At 40.1% G+C, this 18406-nt stretch overlaps 1 protein-coding gene across 1 annotated transcript in view; it reads right to left on the minus strand.

Moving 5' to 3' along the window:
- RB1 (RB transcriptional corepressor 1) overlaps positions 1–17297 on the minus strand; it is a 71267-nt gene extending 53970 nt beyond the window's left edge. The window contains exons 1-7 of the mRNA XM_039567567.1: positions 17110–17297; positions 16809–16926; positions 6811–6923; positions 4711–4845; positions 3749–3787; positions 2869–2936; positions 1220–1330 (exon numbers count right to left, since the gene is read on the minus strand). Coding sequence (XP_039423501.1) covers positions 1220–1330; positions 2869–2936; positions 3749–3787; positions 4711–4845; positions 6811–6923; positions 16809–16926; positions 17110–17198 — 673 coding nt within the window. The 5' untranslated portion in view covers positions 17199–17297. The remainder of the gene's footprint in view (positions 1–1219; positions 1331–2868; positions 2937–3748; positions 3788–4710; positions 4846–6810; positions 6924–16808; positions 16927–17109) is intronic.
- Between the last annotated feature and the right edge of the window lie 1109 nt (positions 17298–18406).

The raw sequence follows: 18406 nt of genomic DNA on the forward strand, positions 1-18406 counted from the left end.
AAAAATAAATCAGCATGAACAGAATTCAAAACCAGGTAGTTTCAATTCAGTGGTTTTTTAAAAGGATCTGCTTTTTAACACTGGAAATAAGGAGCAGCATGTATGTCTGTCCTACTAGGAAGGACAAATTTAAATTCAAAATAGTATTGGAGGAAAGCAGGCATCTGCTTGTCCTTAGTCCATCCTTTCCCACCCTTTATTCACCTTCACATTAGAATAAAAGCAAGGTTATTTGTTCTTACCTGCAACAAATAATCACTAGGTCAGAAAAATATCCTCCAAAACGTGGAATTTTAAGAATATAGTAGTGAATACCTTATCTATTCTATGACATTACAACCTAGGTGGATGTTTAGTTGCCAAAGAAAGAAATAAAGCAAATAGATTTAGGCTAAATATACTAGGGTTGCACCTTAACCCAGCAGATGATAAACTAATTAGTAAAGAAAAAAAGTGAGTCACATCCTGTGGCTCCAAATATTTCAGTATATTAATTCCACAGCTTGCGGAATAAAATTGTTAACTCAAATAGAATTCTGTCTTTGAAAGTTGCTATAAATATTTACTTTCTCTACCCTTCTAGTGAGGTTTTCCAAGTTTTAAGTATAAAAACTTAATGGATAAAAACTTACTGCTATTCTACCGAATAGAAGTTTCTATAGAGAAGACCCATTATATTTTTACTTAAAATAGTGACACTTCCAATAGCAAACAAGATGTAATAAAAGCAAAGCTGTCTATATTTTACCTTTACTCTTGTATTTTGAGCTGCTATCCACTGTTCTATCCATTTTTTTTAAATATCTGTACAGTCCAGTATCTTGCACATTTCTGCTGTTGTGATGCTGTTACACATACATGAAATAAGAGTCATAGCACCACATTTTCCTTTTGTAACTCAAGACAAACCTAAATAATAGTTCTCAGTTATAATCTACCCAGAACCTGAACTCTTTTACCAACTTATACCTGCTGTTTTAACAAGTCCCTAAACAACTTGTATGGGCAGAGGACATAGCAAAAATTATATTAAATATACTGCCACATTCAGGTAATTGAATTCAAACTCACTATTATCTAAATTGAACTAAAACAGAAAAAAATGCATTTTAATAAGCTTAAGAAGCTTTATGATGTTAATTATGAATGTTAGCATGACTAATAGAAATTTAGTAAATTTACTTTCTACTTCAATGAACAAAAACAAAAAAATTCTTACTGTATGGTTCCTTGAGCATAGCAGGAGGTGACAGTTTGATAAAATAATCTAAGACACACAGCAACAACTGGAAAGAAATCACCAGGTCATCTTCCACTTGCAACACTTTACCTGAAAATATTTCAAAGGGTAAAGAAAACCTTTTTGAGATGTTTGACTTAATTTTAGCAGTAATTTTGAAAAACTGAAAAAAGCTTTGGAAGTTCATATAGTAAAACACTACCACTAGAATTCAGGAAGCATCATACGGGATGCCAGTGTTCTTTAAAGCCTATTGATTTTAAAACTCATGGCTCTTAAGTTCGTGGCTTTAGAGACAGCATACATACAAATAAAATTACTGTGCACAAAATCTTGCCCTCAGTGCTCAGTCCTGATTTCTTTTTCTTTTTACTGTAAAGAAATAACCTCTTATTTCTGTGCAATTCCTCATTACTTTCTTTTTTTGTGGTCTTATGCAAGCTTTTCGAAAGCTGCTAAATACTCAGAAAGCAGGAGATGCTAGCATACAGTGAAGAGAAATTCAAAACATGCTATCACACTGTATGCTCAGCCTGTCAAATGTATATGAAATTACTTCAAAGTCACACAAGTAATAGCATGAAGAGCACTTTTAGAGCTGCATTATTCCAGTTTTTCCCAAATCATGATTCATATGCCAGAGAAGATCTACAGGGCCATCCCATGACAGCGTACATTGCCATGAAAAATTTAGCAAGTCGATAGTGATTTTGAACAGCTACAGATCATTACCTGTACTCCGCTTACAAGTGCAATTTTTGTACTTATTTTCAATCAGAAGTAGCAAGCATCACCCAGGCTCTTCTGAAGCCCCAACTATTTTCTAGTAAATTTTAGCTTTCTTTGTTCTCAAGAAAAGGCAGGCTAAAAAAACTTTAGTAGGTTTTGCTTTATGCTTATGCTTGGAGAATTCTAGTGACAAAGCTCCATGAAACTCAGCTGATCCAAGTCCGATATTGATATCGGGGATGCGTACACTTCACTGATAACACACACCTGCATTAAGCAGCACTTGAGATACATGATTCACTCCTATTAGCAGGAGGAGTACAATGAGACAGGAGCTCCATGAACTATTACAAATGTTTCATCACTCAGCATTAACTGTAACTGATGCCTTTTAAAGACAGATTCATAACACTCAGAGGACATGCTTTCAGGGACTTACTAAAATACCTTATTATTAAATTCGTTTTATAAAACTATGTATATTTATAATATATGTAAGTCCATTTAAAAAATATACCAGGTAATTATTTTTTAATAATTTTTAAACAATTTTAAGGTAATTATCCATTATCAAAACACTATCAGACTACAAAGCACCTCAGAATAGACTTAAATACAGAATGGCAACCTTTAAAGTAAAAGAAAAAAAAAATCATAGCAATTTTAGAAAGCTTAAATATATATGTTTATATACAGAAAGTAGTATCAGTGAAAAGAACAGCCAAACTGCATATAAAGAAATATCACTAAGTAGTTACAAAAGCCAGGCAACCAAAACATTCTAGGTCTGCAAAATATTTACTTGTAATAAGGATACTAGTCTCATGCTGGACATGTAAAACAAACAAAGTCACTTCAAAAATATTCATCAAAATTAGTGTGTTTTAATCAAAACTCACCTTTTGCCAGTAAAAAAGTAATCCAGTAATTTTTTAGGACTAATACAGAACTGAGTTCAGCAGAAATCCTGTAGGGAAACAAAAATACTTTGCACTGATAGCTCTGTAATAATTTAAACGACAATGTTTGAAAACGTGCTTCAGTCTATGGAACTATTTAACAACATGCAACATTTCCCATGTTGTTAAGTTTACTAAAAATCTCATTCCATTCCTTTTGTAATTAGGACTACACATTTGAAAAACCTAAGTCCTGGTAAAGCCGTTCAAGAATCAGGAAATATCTGTAACATCCTCAGAAAAGAAAGTGAACGTAGACAATTCACTGAACTGCTATGAGCTGTTTTCTCTTGTGCCTTTGACTAATGCCCTATTCTCCAGCCACAGCATGAACTCAAGCTCATTCGAGAGTTGCTAAGGCATCTTTTAGTACACTCGTTTGTTGCTATGATTAGGAAGCTCACTCTCCATCCACATATTCATTTCCACCATGCTGAGACATATGCCACTGGGTGGCAATACTTCGTGGAGGATAGACATATAAAAATATACTTATATATAAATACAATATAATACATATATACTTTATAGATACACTTCTATGTGTATACATATACACTATATATTTTTATAAAAATATACTTACATAATATATATAACACAAATGTATAGCTCACATATATAGAGATATACAGATAGATACATAGGTAACATATATGATTTCTGCATCTCCCATAATCTCGTTGAAATTCAAAGTCCACACTAAATCTAAAGTAAACACATGACACTCTACAACTTAGGTCAGTCCTGAAGAGTTAAAAGATAAAATGCTATCACATTTTACATCTTGACAAACACAATTTAGGAAAATCAAACTTACTCACTACTAGGTTGTTCCAGATAAATAAGGCCACAAGTCCTACAAAATCAAAATAAATTCTTAGTTTTGAACACACTTCTGCAAGCAAAATATGCAATATCTTTGACTTCAATGTAGTTAAAAAATACACCAGTTCACAAAACAGAATTCTAACTTCTAAAAAAAAAAAAAAAATCTGACTCAAAGAACAGATTAACAACAGATCAACTATGGCCCTGGCAAGCCTGAAATAATGTTGTTTGCATATTTATGTCAAAGCTTAGACAGCAAACAATTTTAACTTGGTATAATAAAATTACTCTTTTCCAGAAAGACACGATTTGTACATAGTTACTCAGTGTTCTGTACAACACAGCAAAGTGTGCTGCAGCTGCACAAAACACTCTATAAAAGGGCATTTAAAAATCTTTAGTATTTCTTCAGTGTCACTGAAAGCCTTGTGGTGTAATGCTGCTTCCCAATTATTCTAGGTACATATAATTTCAAGAAAAAAATTCAGTTTATGGAAAAATAAACTAGGATAGATATGCCTTCATTCTACAAAGTACCAAAGGGTGATCTCCTACTACTGTCAAAGGTTATTTAAAAGATATTTGAGAGTCTTTTGTGATTTGGAAGGCAAAATGTTAAATTAAAAAAAAAAACATTAGATAGTAAACCAATCCTCTTTATATCTGTAAAAAGCCTAAAGTGAGTAGTAATAACTTGTCAGGCTAGTCTTACTACTGTTTGTACTGCAACAAGGGGATTGTTTAACAAAGCATTGTGATAGTTACAGAGTAAAATGTAAGAGGTGTTTATTTAATGCATGTAAACAGCTCAATTTCACTGTTCTGCAAATATTCCCCACACACAGTTTAAATGGGCTCCTATAATACAAAATTTGTTTGTATTGAAAAATTCAAATACTTAAATGTTGATAGACAAAGAAATCAATTGCAAAATGAAAAAGCACACGCTACCTTTCAAACTTGCGGTATAGTGCAAATAATACATCGTATTTCTTTTTCAGCCTTGATACAGTGCTATCAACTTTAGTGCTTACAGTATCCATGTTAACATCCACCTCTTTCAGAAACTGAAAAAATGTGCATACACTGAAAAAAGAAAAAAAATACATTATCATAATTCATGAAAACAAATATTCTGAAATAGCTCTTTAAAAAGAGAAAATAAAAACACATCTACATGAAAACCCATTGCCTTACTTCACTAGACTCCAGCATGTTTTTACTATTATTACCAGTGACTGAAACCTTGCCTTGGGAAATTTTACTTGTTTACCTTGAGCCCCACCTATACGTTTCCAGACACAGGTATACTGTTCAGCCTGGCAGCAGAGGTATCTCACGATACAGGCTCTACTACAGAAGGAATATTTTCTTTCCTAGCACAGATATTATCTCTGGAAGTCAGAACTTGCTAACTAGACACACCTTTGTTCTTGCTCTGCTGGTAGTACCACAAATATCCAACACACACCTCTCAGCGCTCCTGTTCTACTATAGAAACGCTCCTACTACTCTAAGAACATGAACCTTGGCTCCATCCATGTTAAAGAAAGACCTAGGAATGAGAACTGAGATGAATGCATTGAATTATATGGAATTTCAAGTCTTTCAACAGGTATTGGGGCAAGGAGATCTCCAACCTTTGGAAATATTATTACACATGGGATCAAAGCTCTCCCTACTCATCCATGTAATATTATGGCCATCAAGGAAGCATTTTGTTACGTTCATAACTAAAATGAGCAGATTGCTAAAAATTAAAAAGCAGGAAGCTATCAAATATATTCAACTATTTCAACTGTATCAAATATATTTTGATCCTTTATAATAATATTCTGAGAGACTTTTTGATCTTTGTCAGATTAAAGAAACAAGATACAAAACCAGTCAGAAGCTCATATAAGAATGGAATGGAATAAAAGATCTTTCCAATATATCTGAAGGCTCTAGAGGATAAGATGACTAGCAGAAAGCTCTGCCAGTTTGACCTCACAGCTGACAAAAAGGCCAGGGCTAACAGGCAATTGAGTATTGCTAAAAACCACAATCAGCAGAGTAACACCTTACTCTTTGAAACCCTAAGAGAAAAAGTCTCTCAGTTTTCAGCACAAGTTGGTCTGTGGAACTTGGGTGGAACATGCTGAATGTCGCTGCACAAATGCAATTGGCTTTCAGCCACACGGTTCCAAGGCAGTCAACACTGAAGAGATTAAGTCAAAACATTGGACTTGACCCTGCTCTGGGAGATGATGCAAGGCAGAAGAGGGCATGGAGAAGTCTAATCATAACAGATGACTTCAAGGAAAAGGATATTCTGGTCCAAGGTTATTGCCAGGACTTAGCCTCCTGCCCTAGAGCATCGAGAGGCTCTGCTCCTGCGTATGCTTTCCACACATGGCACAGTTAACTAGGCAGATGGCACTGGAATTCTTTCCCTTAGCTGAATCTAACACAAGCTATGCCTAGTGCTTTTTCCACCTAAATTTACCTTAAAAGCAGATACTATAATCTTAATTTCTGTATTATGAACTTAGTTAATATACAATATAACAGTAATACTCCCCTAGCAGAAAGTATGTATGAAAGCACGAAGTTTAGACTGGCATTAAAATGTCTGAGAAGAGCAGCATGCTGGCAAACCGTTTGAAAAGTAATATTTTTTTTCCCTACTTCTTGATTTAGCCTAAGCCTAATGCTGGGAAAAAGGTTTTATGGAAATTCTTCATAGAGGGAAAGAAAAATATTTTAAGTGCAATTTGCACCAACCTAAACTGATGAATACTTCAGGGAGAGCAAGAACAAGAATAAACTGTGTTACAACCGAAGCCAGCCATAGATGAATCAAACAAGTATCACTGTTCCCTCAACTAAAATATAATAGCAAGACTTCTAGTTTACCAATATACTCAGAATTTCAGTAAGTAACTTTCATTTTAAAGTCAACTAGTCTGATATGCACAAAGATTCACTATGCTTTAAAGACAGTCTCTTTATAAAAATGTTAGTGAGTTAATTGTTGAAATCTAAATTCACACACTTAAACTCACTTACCTTATGTTTATACTTTTCAAAAGCTCAGTGAAAGTAAATGTCACTTCATCCAGATCAATTGCTACAATAAAGATACATACTCCCCATGTTTCCTTTTTCTTTTTGTTACAAGCCTTTCAGAAAAAAAGAGAGGAAACACAGTTTTTATTATTCAATAAAAATGGGTAATACATGGAAAGCATTAATTAGTCCAAACATGATTAGAAATGGTTAAACAAAACATCCTCAAACAAACATTTGACTATGACAGCCAATTATTTGATAATGGGAAACCATTCCAGGTTTTACAATACAGGTGAAAGACCAAGCACTTCAACTCTTATTCCTACAATACAAGATCAGTTTTACCCATACAATTCAGCAAAGCTCTGAAATACAACCTTTGGTTCCATGGAACATTTATGAAAAGCAGAAGTCGTGATTCCTTTTTTTTTTCCCTAAATTACCATATTTGACCATAAAAAGACACTGAAGGTTAAAGAATAAGAAGCCAAGCCATAAAAAAATAATTAAAACCTTTACAATGACAGGCAATAAACACTCATAAGCGATTTCAGTTGTGTCAACCACTCATCACTGCTGGAGCACAAACCCGTCTCTGCTTAGTAAAGCATGACAGTAACAAGCACTTCCAGCCATTTTCCTACCATACCTCTACATTTAAGGTCTGCCTTCTCCTACTTAGAAGGTACGAGTTATAACCAATCATCCTTCATCAAAAGAAGCCAACCCACAATGACAGACATGGCATCCACATGGAGTAGAACTCCTGATGATGGTTCACAAGCCACTCACTTGGAGCCAGACAGGCAACACTTAAGATTTCAACACCCTTCCACCAAAACAGCATCACAGTGGAAAACCTCTGGAGAACACTGATTTGCAGAAGCACAGAAAAAAAAACCCCTTAAGCAGGTATAATCCAGACTTTGGAAACAAAGCTATTTTCAAGAGAGAACAAGGTATGGGTGCAGCCCTGCAAAACTCCAGAAACAGCAAACTTGTAGAACACTTTTCAGACATCCAGCATCCTTGTGAATAAAACTCCGACACCACCCAGGCCCACAGCAAAGGAGCAGGATCTGAGTGCACATCTCGGCAGCTCTAGGTCGGACATGACATCTGTTGGAGGACAGAGGTGAAACGGAGCACCAGGAGCAAGTGAATGGAAACACTGAATTCCTGCTCCTCTATACTGCTTAGCTTTAGCTCACTCCCTAGCCCACTTTTTTATCCTTTCCCTGATCACTCCACCTAGCTGCCTCCTAGACAACACCAATGCAAGTTGCAGGGGCCTGTTAACTCTAGGAAATGCTCCCCAAAGGCAACAGGAGTAAGACCGCACCAGACCTAGCTCACTCCACCTTATGTGGTCTTCCAAATCTGTGCCAAAATCCTCTGCACCACTCATGTCCTTGCTTAGTCAGCACTAACCATGACCAATAACCTGCTGTGCCCATAAATGATACAATTTCACTCATATTGCCAACAATTTTTTTTTTTTTGGCAATTGTTCTGTGGTATTTTTACATCAGGGAAAACTGACTGGGGGCCTTCTCCAAAGAACAAAAAGTTTCACTGGCTTGTGCAACTGTTAAGAGTTATAGAACAGGCTTCAAGGAAAAAGTAATCAGCCACCCTCAACAACATAGTAACTGACAATTATTTTAGTCATTACTTTCTTCCTGCATTCCCCTTTGAGTGTTTCCACAAATCATGACTCCTTGCACAAGAGAAAATAATTTTGAAAAAAGCTATTAACAGACTGAGATGCATTTGTTGATACTTAAAGGGATGTAAAAAATGGTGAAGGTTAATGCTAGCTAGTGAACTACCAAGAAGAAGGATGACTACACACAGAATGAGCATACACCTGACCTTGTTTAATAAATAAGTTCCCTTCACTCCATGCTCCTGCAAACTCAGACAAGGATGTTGTCCTGTAAATACAACCCCTTGTAGGGCAGGAAGACTGAGTGCTACTAAGTGGTGAAATTGTTCCTGGTTTGTTGCCTATCCAAACAATCCTAGCTTTCCTGGGCAGCCCAGCTCAACTCTGGCAGCATGAATGCTAGAAGGCTGTAGCAATGGTTTACTCAATAGGAGAGAGGTCTGGTTTTGCAAGAATGACCTTTAAACTCCTTGTCCAGTACGGTTTGGGATAACAATTCATTTGTTTCTACCACTAAACAAGAAGGCAGTCTCAGAGGCAGCCTAGCAATCCACGAGATCCAAACCATTACAGTGAGTCAAACTTCAGTATCAGGACTACTCCCACACCCATTGCTGATGGTACAGGATGCTTTGGACACCTTCTCCTCAACACAACATTTTGGGTGACTCCTGGCCTAACAAGAAAAATTATACACAACCCAAGATAAATAGATTATGGGTTGGGCTTTTTTTCTAGGAGCAAAGGTGAGCAGCACCTAAGCATGCCTGCCTTACAACACAGCTGAAGGAAGGAGGAGAGAAAAACATGAAAGACCACTGGACTGGGACTATCCCACCAGCTACTGCTGGTTAAAACAACCAAAGACACAGGTAAACAGCAGTTTTCTCAGAAAATAAGGTATCTGCCATAGCCATGCATGAAGATTTGAGTGATTTTAATCCATAAATATTGTCATGGTTTAACCCCAGCTAGCAACTAGGTACCACACAGCTGCTTGTTCCCTTCCCATCCCTGCAGTGGGGAGGAGAATCAAAAATCAACTGTCATGGGTTGAGAAAAGAACAGTTTAATAACTGGAACACAATAAAATGCAACAATAATAACAACAACATTAATAATAATTGCAAGGGAAATGAAAGATAGAGAGAAGCATAATACCCAATAGAAACAAGTGATGCTCAATACATTTGCTCACCACACACTGACCAATGCCCAGCCCATCCCTGAGCAGCAATCAGCAACTCCCAACAAAACTCCAAGAATTTATCTACTCGGCATGACATTCTGTGGAATACCCCCCTGGCCAGTTCAGGATGCCTGTCCTGGCCATGCTCCCTCCAGATCTTTGTCCGCATGCCTACAGAGCACAGGAACCTAAAAAGTCCTTGACTTAGAGCAAGTAGTATTTAGCAACAGCTAAAACACCAGCGTTACCAACATTCTCATACTAAATCCAAAACTAATCCAGCACTATACCAGCTACTGGGAACAAAATCAGCTTTATTCCAGCTGAAACCAGAACAAATACAAACATCATGGGGTAGAAGGAGGAGAGAAGGGATAAGGAGATATCTTCCTGGCAAGTCACGCTCATAAGTACTCCCCTCTTCACACCCCTTCCCTCCTCAAGTTCACTTCTTTCCTACACGAGTGAGTTAAAGTTGCCTGCTGAACAAAAACATGGCAGCATCACTCCTTCCAACTATTTTGCTTTGTTCACAGCCAAAGCAGATGATTCATCTCAGATGGACTTGAATGCATGGGAATGAAATGAAGACAAATTTATAGCCAGAAATTAACTTCTGAGGGTTTTCTTCTTCACTAGTCTGACTCAAGATCTTTGTTGATACAGCATCACTACAGAAAATGGGCAAGACAACAGCTCAACATCTGCCCTTGGCTGTCCTTCAGTTTCAGTAAGATGACTTCCAGTGACCTTAATTCAACTGATAATGAAGCAAAGCCTACCTACCAATCACTAGCCCTAAGATTAATTAACACCTAGTAGTCTACATAGATTTCTTTCTCTTTTTCTCATCTTTTATTTAGGATTCCGAGGAACCAATACTATAGCTTTGGGCAATGTAGATCAGTTCTGTTGAATAAATAGAGTTTTCTGTAGGAAAAAATCTAAAACTCTTACAAAAGCTTTCAAAATATTTCTCATTCTGGACCTACCATTGCTTTTATTTGATCTGGCTTTTACCAGATTACTAGTTTATTTAAATCTAGTGAAAACAACCTGGGAGGAGTCATAAAATGGCTTAAAATGCTCATCCAGCACTAACTATTGTGAAACGGGATCCTTGCTTCTTTTCTTTCCAGATGTAGCTGCAAGGTGTTAAAGGCACTAACAGAAATAACTTCTGTTCTCTGCCTCAAGAGATTCTCCAGTGCTCAAGCAGTCCCAAGGAGGAAATGGCCACAGGAAGTCTCAGCTCCAGTATGCAGCTAGAGATGTTTACTCTTCTGCCAACACTGATAACGATTTTGATGACAGCCTACAAAAGTGATCCAGAAATAGAAACTTCAAATGATGCTGCATAAAAGAAGGTCAAGGGAAATGTACACGAGAAACATGCAAAGACAGATGGATACTTGAATCAAATGGGATATAGGATGTCTCACTGTAAATACCAAGCACCTGATCTTTGAACAGAAAGATGTGGAACCTGGCTTACTAAAATCTCAGTTACTACATTCCAATCAATACAGAGAACTAGCTTGACGGTACAAAAAACATTCACAGACATTAATTAGAGAGAGTCCAAAGGAGGCTATGGAGATGATCAGAGGGCTGGAGAGAGTTGGGGTTGTTCAGCCTGGAGCAGAGGAGGCTTCAGGGAGATCTTACAGCATCTTCCAGTACCTAAAGGGAGCTCTAAGAGAGCTGGAGAGGGACTTTTTACAAGGGCATGTAGAGATAGGACAAGGGGAGATGGCTTCAAACTGAAAGCGAGCAGGTTTAGATAAGATATTAGGAAGAAATTCTTTTCCTTACTGTAAGGGTGGTGAGACACCAGCACAGGTTGCCCAGAGATGCTGTGGATGCCCCATCCCTGACAGTGTTCAAGACCAAGTTGGATGGGACCCTGAGCAACCTGGTCTAGTGGAAAGTGTCCCTGCCCATAGCAGGTGGTTGGAATGGGAAAACCTTTAAAGGTCCATTCCAACCCAAACCATTCTAACTTTACATGTTTATGATCACAGTGGGTGGAAGATGACTGCAGAATAGACTCAAGAAGCTCTCACAATAGAAAACTGTTCAGAATAAAAACCTGCAGGAAAAATATCCCAGGGGAAGAAAAAAAATCTGATAGTGACCAATTTACCCCCTGTCTACATATAAGAAGTTCTGTGTAAAGACAATTAGATCCTCCATTTTTCAGCAACAGCAGTTTTAAATTTTCTATTGAACATTGTCTGGGATGGAAGATTATTATTAGTTCTCAATGGATGAGATCAAATTCAAATATAATACCAGCTAAAAGTAATGAAGTAAACGGAAAGTTTTGAAGTGGTGAAAATAGTTCATCTGATATGCAAAGTTCCTATTATACTTCTGCATGTAGCAAGACTGGAAGGGTCGTCAATCTTTCCCCAAGATAGGCAGAAGATGTGTAAAAAAAGAAACTATACCAGTTGCCTGAGCTTTTAAAGTGCAAGGGCACATACAAGCAATGCATCTGCTGCTAAGATACTGAATATCATCAGCAAGAGGCCGTGGCAATGATTTGTTTGTTTTGGGACTTTCAGTAGCTCTTTGTTTTTTAATGACAGAGGATCCTAAAATATCTGTAATTTTGCTCATCCATCCAAAGCTTCAATGTATGCATGTTCAGATCAGCTGCAGTTCTATAAATTAGAGACAAAGTCTAGACAGAAAATACTTTATTACCTCATATGTGTTTCATGCTTTTGCCAAAAGCAAGAGGCCTCTCTGTCTTTTAACATGAGGATGAGACGGCTTACCAATGTTCTCCTTTTAGTAAGAAACCACAACTAAAAGGACCTGATTTAATTTAAATGTGAACTTTTAGGGACTGGGGACACTTGGCCTGCTGAACATGAGCACTTTGGTCTATACAGACCAACCTTCCATATTTAAGTCGTCATTACTTCATTCCTCAACTTAAGCTACAGTTTACCTTGTACGTTTTCTTCACTAAGCAGTTCAACTCCTGCTCAAATCAAGTGCTCTCCAACATCTGCATACCAGTGTAAGTCACCAGTTGGAGAGAATTTCAGGATATAAGATAAGTAATTAGAAACAAGAAAAACCACCTAAAACATCTTCAGATGCTAGAGATTTCTGAGGGAAAAGAAAAGGCAGCAATAATACATTCTCATGGGGTAGAGAATTGGCTGGTACAGAATTTTACACCACAGGCTTGAATTGTAACAGAAACAAGTAGTACAGTACTTGGGGGAAAAAATACAAGGGCAAAGAAAGCTACACTAGGAAAAACTAACTATGCAGACTACAGATCTTTCACCATGACAGTTTTTTAATAGCAGGTTAGACAAATACTTGATAGAAATGGTTCAGGAATTCCTGAGTCTGAACAGCTGAGCTGCAGCAGGAGAACAGTGAGCCATGTCTCCCTAACAGGGCTATGAACAGCCAACAAAAAATGGAGCTCCAAACCCATGCACCACATACTACGGACAACTAAGCTGATGAGCTCGAAGCATACCAGACCCTGTGCCTTAAGGTCCTTGGCAGACTCCAATTTCTATCAATTTCTTAAACCATTTCAGTTTTCTTTGGAGAAGTTTGGTTCCAATTTAGTCACCATGTCATCTGTTCCTCACACAGGTTCTTTCCAATATATTCAGCAACAATTCGCTCAAGCTTTTTTTCCTGCTTGTATCACCCCATATTCTCCTTCAGATTCTCATGTTGTTGTTCTCTACCAAAACAAACAGTATCAGAACATAACAAATGCCCTGAGCTTTTTCATAGCAGTATTAGTATGGCTTCCTGGACTACTTCTAATATCTCTTACACCAACAATCACATGCTGCTCACCAAAGAACATGAGTAATTCCACTAAATCTATTCACTCCATCTAGAATTTACAGGCACTATTGGTTCATAATACAGATTTCAGGAGAGCTACAAAAAATTAAGAGTACAAGAGAAGCAAGCACCAGAGTCAACTGTTAAGCGAAAACCAATCAGTGTGTAAGAGTGTTGAAATTAAGACAATAAAACTACAACACTAAAACGTTCTGTTTACCTAGGCAGCTTGGTTTGGTAAAGAAGAGAAATGACAGAGAGGAAAAAAACATTTGTACGACACTAATGCAAAAGCTCTCTTCACAGTAAGCTTGCGTGGGAATTCACCAGATATCAAAAGAATTTAAAAAGAAAACCTTTTCCTGATCACACATCAGACACCTTCCTTCAGCCCATACACCAAGAGCACTGGCTCAGTACAACATCTCTGGAACCACAGTTTGGGGTTCTGTCTAAGAGATTTTGAGTTACCATTTTATTGTAGAAGAGTGACATTAAACTCTAGCTGTCACAGAGGAAATCTTTAATGTTCTCCCACTACGAAGGGAAACACCACCATATTTAACAGATGGCTTTAGTGCTTTTTAACAGCCCCTCTCTGAAGATCCAGTTTTTACAACTACAGGTCAGCCACATTTTCCAGAAAAACTGTGTTGCCATCTCTCTCTTGTCACCCTTCTCCTCCTCCACACCTCTCAAAGAGGTTCAGCTGTTTCAAGGACTCAAGGCCCAGCTGCAGTAGGGTGCAGCTGTATATCCTTGACTCACATGCTGCGGAAACAGATAACTTGAGAGCACTGCAAGGAAAGCTACAGTGCACAGAAAGAACGTGCAAGATAAGAAAGCTGACATTTCAGAGAGAAGTATCATCACTGGTAGCTCAAATGCTCAAAAGAAAACATACCAGTGTGGAAAGGTGACATCCTGAAGGAAAAAAAGCAGTGGCTCCAGTGGGCATTTGCTTTAATTCCATGGAGCAGCAGATAAGTTCTCCCCTCCTGGCTGATGCCTGCCTAGCCAGTAAAGTGTCTCACTGAAGCACAGGCACATTTAGGCTGATAGGTCACTACATTCTAGCAATGTTTTTGAATGTGCCTGCCAAAAATAATTGCTTTACACTTTTAGGCCACATGTACCTGGCTTGCAGAGTCTCTGTACATGCACCCTAAGTGACTCCAAAAGGACAGTACTACAAGATGTTTTCACTTCAAGTCACTAAATATTCATTGAGCAAGGACACAGCAGATGATCAGACTACATCCAAACCCACATTTGAACCCTGAATATCTGCCAGTTACCACAGTACCTAAAGTCTGGGCCACACTGCTTCCTAGTTAGCACTATGAGTGCCCTTCACATCCTCAGAGATTTGGCAGGCACAATTCTAATATCAACCACAAAGAACAAGGCCAGTGAGCCAAGAAAGGTAAGGTTTCAGGTCTTCGTATTTTGTAAGTAGCTTGAGAGGGGGATTCTTAGATGCTACCTCTATTTCCATCAGTGGCCTGATGACTTAAAGCTTCCTCAAGTCAAACCAACTACACTGTTAAACAGAAATGTTCTGGTAAGTATTTGTCTCAGCTGGTGGCCTGGTGTTTCCCTTTTTGCTTCAGAACAGAAAGCTACTAGACAGCTTCTGTTCCAGTTCAGAACTGAACAGGTTAGTACTGAATCTCACTGAATAAAACATATGCAGCTGGTGCTTGCAGGACAAACCCTGGGACAGCCCCTCCACCACAATGCCTTCACCAGAGGGCAGAAAAAGAGCAGCCTCCTCCTGAATCCCTGCAACTTGAACTAGAGAGTCACCCTGAGAAACCAAGCTCACCATGATAACAGATTGATTTGGGAAAAGAAGCAGCAATTAACCAGGCTGTAATTCACTTGACTTCAGAGTCAGGTGAAGCCTGCCCTCAGCTAGAAGTAGCAACTCCAATACCTTCCAGGTCCCCATGGAGGCACACACTTGCCAGCTTACTTATTTCAACACCCTGCAAATACAGCTGTAAGTTTGAGGAAAGGGTCTTGGATTGAAACACAGTACAATGTGGATTTTTTTTCCTGTTAATTGAAAGGCTCTCAGCAATCAGTTTTAATAGCAAGACAACAGATATTAGCTATATATAATAATGAAGGTTTGGTTCTGAATAGGTAAAGGAGGCAATCCTCCAATGCCAAAAGGTTTCAAACACTGTGTATCTTACCTGGCCACTGCTAAGTAACGATCAGTGAAAACAAAACTTTACCTGTAAATGAAATTTGCAGGATTATACTGAAACCTGCCTTGTTTTTTTTCAGTCAAGGGAACTGAGTAGTCCTGTTTTCATTCATATAAGAGAACTCAACTATGCTTTTAGGGAAATGCTTCCCATGAACGTCCATGACCAAAAATTGTATCTGTTACTGAAAGAGCTGTGCAGTCTCCTTCCCATGCTATTATAACACTGTGATGTGAATGCATCAAGAGCTGGTATATCCACACTGCAGCTTAAAAAACACAGATAACAAACTATTAGTAGTGACAGCATAGATGTGGTAAGTCAGCTCAAGTTGCAGAAGGCTAAGCAGAAGTCACAACATGTACAACAATGCAACTCCACACAGTGGGAATAATACCCCAGCTAAGTATTACAGAACTACAGCTGGACTCTGTAACAAAGCTTCTGCCATGACTTAGTTCTGTTCTCTTGAGTCAGCTTGTTGACACAGCAGTCATACTGAGGAGAAGGAAAAAGTAAAAATCAAGAAAGGGCCTAACATTTTATTAATCTGTTTACACATGCCCAATGACTAACTTTGAACGGAAATGCCTCAATGATAAGCACACGTTAACATTATGCCACAGAAAAGTTTAACATACAGACATTCTTGTCTCTGCAATAGTGTTGTCTGTACCTTTTTCATGGCCTCGTAAAAGAGGCAGAGGGAAAAAATACACAGAAACACAGAATGAGACAACCTGTATAAAGCTGACTACGACATATGTGAAACTACTTGCACTTCGAAGAATTAGCTGATCGCATGGTGCTGTTTTCTACTGTCACTTGTTAGTAATCTAAAAGGATTCCTGAGCACGTACCTTTATCGCAAAACATTAACAAAAAGGGGCAATCTACAAAAGCCAGTTTACAGAGACGTGAGCATGGCAACATCCCACTTCAGTCTACTTTCACTTCGAAAAGCTAAGTCACAGTATGTGAGCTTTGGCTGTGGGACCCTCGGCGGCCGCTGCCGCAAAGTTACAGCTCAATACAGGACAGCCACTACTGCGGAGCGATGCTACGAGCAGTAGCTACTCACTAGAGCTCCATCCGCTGCCGACAAGCTCTCGTACGTCTTCCACGCTTTCTCCCTCACGCTGTCCGACACCTTCAGCGCATCACAGAGCACGACGAAGTCCGCTTCGCCGACCTCGAGCCTAGGAAAAGCATCACACATCGCCAGCGGGGACACGGGACCGCGAGGCGACCAGGGAACCCACGCCACCCGCTGCCGGAGCCGCCCCGGGGTGACACCGCCCCACAGCCCGGACCCCCGGGCGCGGAGAGCCCCGGGGCGGCCGGCCCGCCCCCAGCCCGCTCCCGGCCCGGGCGGCGCTTACCGGGGGGCGGCGGGCGGCGCGGAGCCGCCGTCGGGGCTGTGGCGCTGGGTCCTGGCGGCGCCCGCCCTGCGCGGGGGCTTGGGCGGCATGGCGGGAGCGGCTGCCGGGAGCGCCCGCCGCGGGCGGCACTGACCAGGGGCCGCCGGCTCCCGCTCCCGGCCCCCGCCCGCCGCCCGAACCGCGGGAAAACGGCGTCACCGCCACCGCTCCGTCACTTCCGCGCCGGCGGCCGCGCCCCCGCCCCGCCTGTCGGCCGCGGACACGGGGCGGGACCGAGCGGCAGCGGCGGCGCGGCCGCGCACAGCGGGCACCGCGGCCCGGCCTCAGAGACCCGCCCGGCCCTCGGCCGCCGCACGGACGGCAGCCCATCCGTGCCGTGCGTGGCACTTCAGGTACTCAAGCCCCGGCAGCCGATACAGCTTTTCCGTGAGGTGGGCAGAAACGCAGAGCTCTGTATACGGATAACTGTACAGGTGGAGAGCAGGGCAGGAATTGCAGATCCTTTAGGACCGCTGGTTCAACCAGACCAAGTGCTGGGTCCTGCACTTCGGCCACATCAACCCCTGCAGCGCTACAGGCTGGGGGAGGAGTGGCTGGAAAGTGGCCCATGGGAAAAGGACCTGGGAGTGCTGGTCAACAGCAGCTGAACGTGAGCCCGAGTGTGCCCAGGTGGCCAATGGCATCCTGGCCTGTATCAGCAATAAGTGTGGCCAGCAGGACCAGGGCAAGGATTGTCCCCTTGTGTCAGCACTGATGGAGTTACATCTCAAGTCCTGTGTCCAGTTCCTCACTACAAGAAAGTCCAAAGAAGGGCAGCGGAGCTCAGAAGGGCCTGGAGCACAAGTCCTGTGAGGAGCGGCTGAGGGAGCTGGGGGTGTTTAACCTGGGAAAAGGAGGCTTGGGACACCTTACTGCTCTCTACAACTACCTAAGCAAAGGCTGTAGTGAGACTGCTGTTAAAATTCTGGATTTAAGAAAACCCCCCAAAAAATCATCATGAGCATTAATATGTTATACAATTAAAATTCACTAGTATCTTTGCATTTGTACATTTTAGTAATTTGTTCAGGCTTTTCCTTTATATTCATTAACTTAAAACAGGAGAAAAGTGTCTGGCTTTCTGCTTTATGATTAGAATTAAACCAATTACAGAAAAGTGAATACAGAACAAATCAAAGTATGTAAACTCCAAATTAAATGTTTGAGTTGTAGACTGTAGTGGGATTTAGACATTCCTTATTATGATTCTAGTAAAACTGCGGCAGTAACTTTACCCTGCTTCTAAGCACATTTAAAT

The sequence above is a fragment of the Corvus cornix genome, chromosome 1 (genome assembly GCF_000738735.6).
Source record: "Corvus cornix cornix isolate S_Up_H32 chromosome 1, ASM73873v5, whole genome shotgun sequence".
NCBI classification, from domain to species: domain Eukaryota; kingdom Metazoa; phylum Chordata; class Aves; order Passeriformes; family Corvidae; genus Corvus; species Corvus cornix.